The following is a 7,542-nucleotide window of genomic DNA, read 5'->3' as shown; positions in this document are numbered from 1 at the left end:
ATACTTCTTACGAAATAAACAGAAGTCTAAATTTACAGACCAATTACTATAAATATGACTTCCCTAATATTTATAAGAAGTAGGCTTCGGCTACATTTTACAAGTTGGCGAAACCCTCATAACGATAAGCTCACAGTAACGCCACACCGTATTTATTTACGTTTGTGGGAGGTCGCTATCCTGGGAGAATACAAGAATACTAATCTAGTTTAATAAGGAGAGCTCGGGCTAGCCAACGCGGACTAAAGAGGATGAAGGTGGATATATATATTTTACACTCCTTCAAAAAGATCTCTGTACTCCCCCACGTGGTTATTTGCAAAACAACCCGAATAAAACGAGCGAAACCCAATAATTTCCTGCTGTTTTTCCAGCCCTCGCTGTCTTGACTGGGAAGGGGGGAGAAAAAAACACAAGAGTGGCCAATTGCGAGTGGTCGGGATCAGCGCGCCGGCAGCCAACCAAGCGGGAGGCGCGAGGGAATACAGAATATTGGGGCGCGTGAGTCGACGAGGAGCCAATGCAAGCGAAGGAGAGGCGTGTCTTTCCTTCCTCGAGACCTCCCCGGGCAGGTTGTTGCGTTTTTGGCTCTAAAGCGCTGAGATCGCAGAGGAGCCGTCAGTTTTCGAAGTAGGAGCCATGGCTACAACAGCTCAGTATATTCCTCGGAATAACTCTTTGCCTTCCAACCCGCTCATGCATCCGGATTCGGATAGGATGCATCAGGGGACGACTTACAGAGAGGTGCAGAAAATGATGCACCACGAATATTTGCAAGGACTTGCGGCGACCAACACGGGACATCCGATGACTCTGACGCACCACCAGTGGCTGCCCACCTCCAACACCGACTGGACCAGCGGAACCCACATTGGACAACCCGAGCACAACAAATCCGCGGTGCAGGCCACCCGAGAGGACCTGAGCAGCGGCTTTCATCACAGATCGCACCTGGTGCACCAGCAGACGCAGGGCGGCCACCACGGGTCCTGGGCGCCCGCCACGACCCACCACTTGTCCCCGCTGTCTCCCGCCTCCAATGGCCACCAGTCGCTGGTCTATTCCCAGCCGGGCTACACGAATCTCAACGCCATGCTGAGCCCGCAGCCGTCCTCGCTCCACCACGGCATGAGGGACTCGCTGCACGAAGACGCGGGTAGTCATGACAACCAGATGGAGTCGCCGCAGCAGCCGTTCAGCCACCACCAGGACCACTCGGACGAAGACGCGCCCAGTTCCGACGACCTGGAGCAGTTCGCCAAACAGTTCAAACAGAGGCGGATCAAATTGGGCTTCACGCAGGCGGATGTGGGCTTGGCTCTGGGCACCCTCTACGGCAACGTGTTTTCCCAGACCACCATCTGCAGGTTTGAGGCGCTGCAGCTGAGTTTCAAGAACATGTGCAAACTTAAGCCCCTGTTGAACAAGTGGCTGGAGGAGACGGACTCCAACACCGGCAGCCCGACCAATTTGGACAAGATCGCCGCTCAGGGCCGGAAACGAAAGAAGAGGACCTCTATCGAGGTCGGAGTCAAAGGGGCGCTGGAGAACCATTTCTTAAAATGCCCCAAACCGTCTGCCCACGAGATCACCAGTTTGGCGGGCACCCTACAGTTGGAAAAAGAAGTGGTGCGCGTGTGGTTTTGCAACAGAAGACAGAAAGAAAAGCGAATGACTCCCGTCGGGGTCCCTCACCCGAGCATGGAGGATGTATATTCACAAGCGGAGACGCCGCCTCTACACCACTCGCTACAGAGTCCGGTCCAGTGACTGTTTTCATGAACTAGCCTGTTATTTAAAAAAAGAGAGAGAGAAAATAATGAAAGGACTATGGAATTTACAGTATTTTTTTTTGTTCGTTTCTTTTTCGTTTTCCTTAGGCAAGAGAAAGGGGGGGGGGGGGCTGGCAAGGTGTCGCCGGTAGCCGGAGATTGTGGTACGATAACTGTAGATGTGCGCTGGAAATGGGTTTAAAAATACAATGATAATAACTGATTTAAAAAATCACGCGAGTTTTAAGTGAGACAAAGATTTTTATTTACCAAAATTCTATGGAGGAAAAACAAACGAAAAAAAAATGTTATAGTCAATTCGACCTTTTAATTCAAAAGGATGCGAGTATCTCGAGCGGGGCAAATTTGTTTCTTGCTATGTCTTTAAAAAAAACTGGTAGATCGCACTTAAGTCTCGGTGTTTGCCTAAAGAAAATATCAATAATGAGGCATATGCTGCGAGCAGAGTGGCGTTTGTATTCTTAAAGTCGTTAATCAGATTCATTATTATTTCTTTAATATATTGATTGTGTTGTTTGCTTCGTTTCGGAAAAAAATAACCCAACGGCTTTCCTCTTCTGCAAATTAAACGTATGCCATTTACTTTGTTTTGCTTTATATTAATTATGTAATTTCACACATCAAAACACGAGCCTACCTTTGCCTTCGCGGTGACCCCACGAGTTGGGTGCAACTTGACGGAAATAATATCAGTGCTGACGAAACGTTCACATTTTTTTGTCCATTCACTAACGCGAAAATGCTCAAAGAATATCACGGCCTTTTGGAAACCAAACAGAAATCAAAAGCTTTGCATTTAACAACGTGGACAGGTGCAAATAGAAGCGAGAACTAAATAGGACAATACACGGACTACTCAGTTTGAAACTTGTATAATTTTGTCGGTTTTTGTTTTGCTTTTTTGCATGGAGCACTTATTCTTTAACGTTATTGTACTGTTACAATTATGATTCTGTTTGTTCATACAGTTGTGGACGTAACTCTTCTCATTTGTGTAAAATAGCTTATTATCATGTTTACAGTTTCGAAAAGTATTTGACGCTGTCAATCTAAATCGCTGACTGTCAGGCCATCCCAACCAAACCTTTAAACATGATTGGTGAAACACGAAAAGGAAGCGGAAAGAAATATCTCAGGTAACTTAAATGCCCAGGTCGAAGTCTTACTGTTACTCTTTTATTTTAAATACCTACCTTTTAAATTTATTTTCAGTTAGTAGGCTCTCCCACTTAGCTTATTTAACTGCACCATTGTATCGTACCCAGTATATCCTGAGGAAACGTGGAAAACGCTATAACTAAATGTAATGAAGGGACCTGTTTTAGATATATTTATTATTTTGCTCAGAACAAAAGAAAGGTAAAAGGATAAACCAGTACATTGTGTGTTATCTTGTTCATGGTCTGGCAGATTATAATGGACAGTGCGTGCAGGTAAATTCTGCAAAGGTTATTCAATCCAACGCGGAACTACTACTTTCTACAAAACTGATTTTAAAAGATAAAGTTGCCAGGATTATTCCCAATATGTAAATATGTCGAATATGTAAACATATGTATTTGTTTTGAGTTTATTGTTTTGTTTTTGTTTCTTTCCGGGCAGTTTTGTACACTTACTAATTCCAAGAAGATATTTTAATATGATTTCGTTTATGAATTTGACCATTTATATATAAATATATATATATTTATTTCCTAAATGTGTTTGGAGCTTTTTGTTTAGCTCTTTTAATGATTATGTTGCAGTGGATAAGAAATGTTTTGTTTACTACATTGGTTGTTTGTTGATTGCAAAATGTAGACTGCAAAGTCACATTTATATTTATGTTATAGTAATATTTTATTACTTACATAAAACGTATATACAAGAAAAGGTCTTCTGTCTTTTTTAGTACCAGACTCACTCATCTTCTTTTGTTGCTGAAATATTATTGTGAAACCGCCAGGTGAAAAGAAAATGTATGTTACAGAAATTCAAAGCACTCAGATTCGGACAGTGTGTTGTTATTTGGACATCCCTGATTTACCCCCATTATAAAGTGTCAGAACCGGAAGTGTGTTCAGTTAAAACTCGTAAGACGTCATGTAAATGAAATTCAACCTTTTTTTTCTTTTCTTTTTCTTTCTTTTTTTTATTTTTTTTATAACCAAACGATGTGTTGATGTTCTGCTTAAAAACTTAGCTCGGGCAAACCACATCAAGTTCACCACAACCCCCAAAAGTTGTTCACTTCCGTGTGTAATCGCAGTATTAAATTGTGCAATATTAATACGAAAATGTTTACACTGTCTTGTCATTTTGCCGACGCCACGTTCCATTCCCTGTTGTTGTCGTCACGGTGTTCATCTATTTATAAAATGGTGTCACGCGTTCGCATCCCAAATACCAGTGTGAACAAAAGCACATTACTTAGACAAGCCAAAGAGTCGGGAGGAACGCTTCGGTTATCTTTACCTAGTTGCTTGCTGAAGTTACGCTCCTGAAAGTGTTCTCTCATAAAGTCAAACGCAGTTCTCGCACTACACAGCATAGAAACATACTCAGAAATCATTTGATTGGTTATTTGTCGCCAAAAATTCCCTCCCCTTCGTTACCTGTGCTGGATCCTGAAAACGTTGGCAACTCACACATAAATGTGCGCGCAGCCGCACACCTTAAATTGGTCTGTTGTACGTACCCGTATGACAGGTATATGCCTATATTTCTTTCAGAACTCAGTGATCGCCTGTAAGAGCTTTAAGGCACAAATAAATCATTTAGATACGGAGTGATACCCCGGCGTGACCGCAAGATGTTCGAGAACTTGAAGAGTAGGCTATCTCCTCGCTTCAAAGAAATGTGTTTTCTTTGTCACTGTTGAGATTTTTATCACGCCCATAAAGGGTTTATGTCAGTCAGCGAATTGTGGAAGATATTTCTGAGAACTGGTAATGCAGCATTACGTGGCGTTTAATGCCCGCTCTTGAAAAAAAAAAAAAAACCACCGGAGGATAACTGACAGTTTTAGGCTAATCGCTGTAGGTTAATTTACGGTTTTATGAACACACTTGAAACGTCTTAAACGTCGGCACACATAGCCTACATCCTTACCTGATTTTGCTTCAGTGTTACATTGTTTATCGTAGAAGTTGTATGCATTTTGTGAGAATTATTCGAGTGTTTTTATTGTTACTTCCTCGACTTTATATTGGGAGGACGTTCACACTAACTGACGAATATAACCGTTTCATTAGTCGTCTCAGAAAATCTAACTGTATCTACTAAAACAAAGTCAGTTACTTAAGAGGACTTCCGGAAAAGATATCGTTATTTAATTCTGATTATAAAAAAGGAAATACGCATTGTTCAACTATTTTGTAAATGCTGTTTGGAATGTTTTAACTAAATTCGCGAATAACAGTGTTACACAGGCGATAGGAAATTAACCAGTTGGAAATATGTGATGACATCATACAGTTAAATCTTAGCCAGGCTAATAATTACTAATATTTTTCCTTAGGCCTATATTTGTTATCAAGTCTACATTGGAAAATTATGAAAACGCTCTAGTCTGGTTGTTTTGAGTATGTTGAAAGTTAAATCAGTGGAAAAATAAGCAACAAAACAAGAATCGATACTAAACGAAACAAGTTGGAATTTAGACAACGCTTCAGTGTTTAATTTCATTGAATAAATTACCTTTTTGTTACATGACCAAAACGTACAGAACCACGCAATACATTTAATAAACTGCCTGATATTGACCTTGTGATATGTTCCAATATATCCTGCTGATTTCCTGGTTTATTTCGGTTCTCCATATACCCCCGATGCATTATATTACATTTATTTGGTTGAGGCTAAGCGGCGTACAATAAGTGCATGCCGAAAGTCATTGGAACTACGACACATTACATTTCAGTCTCGCGTTACATTTAGATGCCACAAACGGAATGCGGTTCCCAACACAAAATAATTAGTATTTTAAGTTCATGGGCATCAGAGTTATTTCAAAACCATGTCTTCATCCGTTGCTCAGGATTAGTGTTTCCTTTTTGAACGCGCGTAGTTCACCGTGAATGCGGCCTATAAGGGGCCTGAAGATTTCTTAATTTGGGATCTTTTAAATTGCGATTTTCTTTGCATTTCGTTTCGATAATTATCTATGTCCTGTAATTGTGTAACACTGCAAGTTGTCCTAACTGTGAAATAAAGTAAATGTGGTCAAAACAAAGTTATGCTTTATTGCCAAATCGCACTCTTACGTACCAAGTATCATAATATCATAACCTAACACATAATCGACAATTTGACATCTTGCTAACAATTTCCCGTATATACTGAATCAAACCATGCGATCCATACGATTTTTCTCACTGTCTGAATATGGCTCTTAAAATCAAATTATACGCTTGTGAGACACTTCAGAGTCGCAAACCACTGAATGCCTTGCTTTCATTCAGTCTGTGTTTATTTTTGCTGTTTGTTTTAAATCACTCTCAAGTGCCATCGCTGCTGTATTGCACATTGCGTAAGGTGTTAAGTTCCATAACTCATAATTTAATATAACACATCCGCAAACATTCGAGTAGCATCATCTAGTAAACCGGCTAGTAATGGTTATTGCTGTAGCGCGCGGAGACGTGAATATTTATTTATTTGGATGGTGATTCTCAAGCGCCCCCTGCCGCGTGCAATCAGTCAGTGCACTTGTTAGATATGATTATATTTAAGACTTATACTTAAACTTATAAGTTTATATTAGACTAATGATTTAAAAATGTTTTCAGAACTCGCGCACTTGTATTTCCCATCTGTGGGATGGTTGGTCAAATAAATTAAGTCAGCTCAATTGAGAATTGCCATTGAGAGACAAAATATCCTCTCAAATTTTGAATTATTTTCAAAAGATGCACACAGACACAAAATATAAATAAAATCATAGTAAAGTAATTAAGTAAAACCATACCAGTTCACTTGTGTAGAAACATTTAATATAAATTTGATGGCTTCCAGTAATACCATTTACTGTTTGCATGTATTTTATACACCTGTGTGTGAACAGGTCTTTTAATTCCTGAGCATGGAAAAATTAAAAGCAGGCCATCAAGGCCATTTTAGTCATATTTTAAAGTTTAAAATTTTAATTTAGTTCATTTGTATAGCACCTTCCACGTGTATGTAACACAAAATGCTTTATAGAAATAAAGCAATATTGTGTAAATTTAAACAGTACTGCACAAATGAAATAGGATAGCCTACAGCAGAGCTGCCCAACCCTGTTCCTGGAGATCTACCATCCTGTAGGTTTTCACTCCAACCCCTAATTTGGCACACCTGATTATACTAATTAGCAACTCAATGTGCTTTCTTAGGGTTAGAGGGTAAAACCTACAGGATGGTAGATCTCCAGGAACAGGGTTGGGCAGCCATGGCTGACAACAGAAATGTTTGCAAGCATTCCCCCTGAAAATGATTTTACTCAAATACACATAAAAGTCCTGACAAATATTTTAACCAAAAATGAAGATATAAAGATAAGAAAAAAATGCGCAATTTCATCAGTAAAGGTTGCCAAAAAAAGCAGAGATCATTTAAGCTCCCAACAAGAAACTTGGTTTTAAGTGTTCAGTAGATCTGTAAGGCATCTCAGCTTTCAATAAATTATCTCTATTCTGAGGATGTACACCCAGCTCTAAAGCCTGCATGCTTCTTATCCAACCATAAGAGGACATGTGTGCATAAGTTCCCCTCGTGCACATTGCTTACA

The 7,542-nt window shown here is 40.1% G+C and overlaps 1 protein-coding gene across 1 annotated transcript; it reads left to right on the top strand.

The window, feature by feature from the left end:
* The first annotated feature begins 478 nt into the window (after window positions 1-478).
* pou3f1 (POU class 3 homeobox 1) lies at window positions 479-4,062 on the top strand. Its single transcript, XM_035409559.1, has one exon. It carries the CDS (start codon window positions 640-642, stop codon window positions 1,768-1,770), a length of 1,131 nt encoding a protein of 376 aa, XP_035265450.1. The 5' UTR covers window positions 479-639; the 3' UTR covers window positions 1,771-4,062.
* The last annotated feature ends 3,480 nt before the right edge of the window (window positions 4,063-7,542 follow it).

The sequence above is a fragment of the Anguilla anguilla genome, chromosome 1 (genome assembly GCF_013347855.1).
Source record: "Anguilla anguilla isolate fAngAng1 chromosome 1, fAngAng1.pri, whole genome shotgun sequence".
NCBI classification, from domain to species: Eukaryota; Metazoa; Chordata; class Actinopteri; order Anguilliformes; family Anguillidae; genus Anguilla; species Anguilla anguilla.
Note: the sequence above shows the minus strand (reverse complement) of the source record. Positions and strands in the feature narration are given on the sequence as shown.

Coding starts and splice junctions, on each gene's coding strand:
- pou3f1 (XM_035409559.1), top strand. CDS start 640: ATGGCTACAACAGCTCAGTATATTCCTCGGAATAACTCTTTGCCTTCC.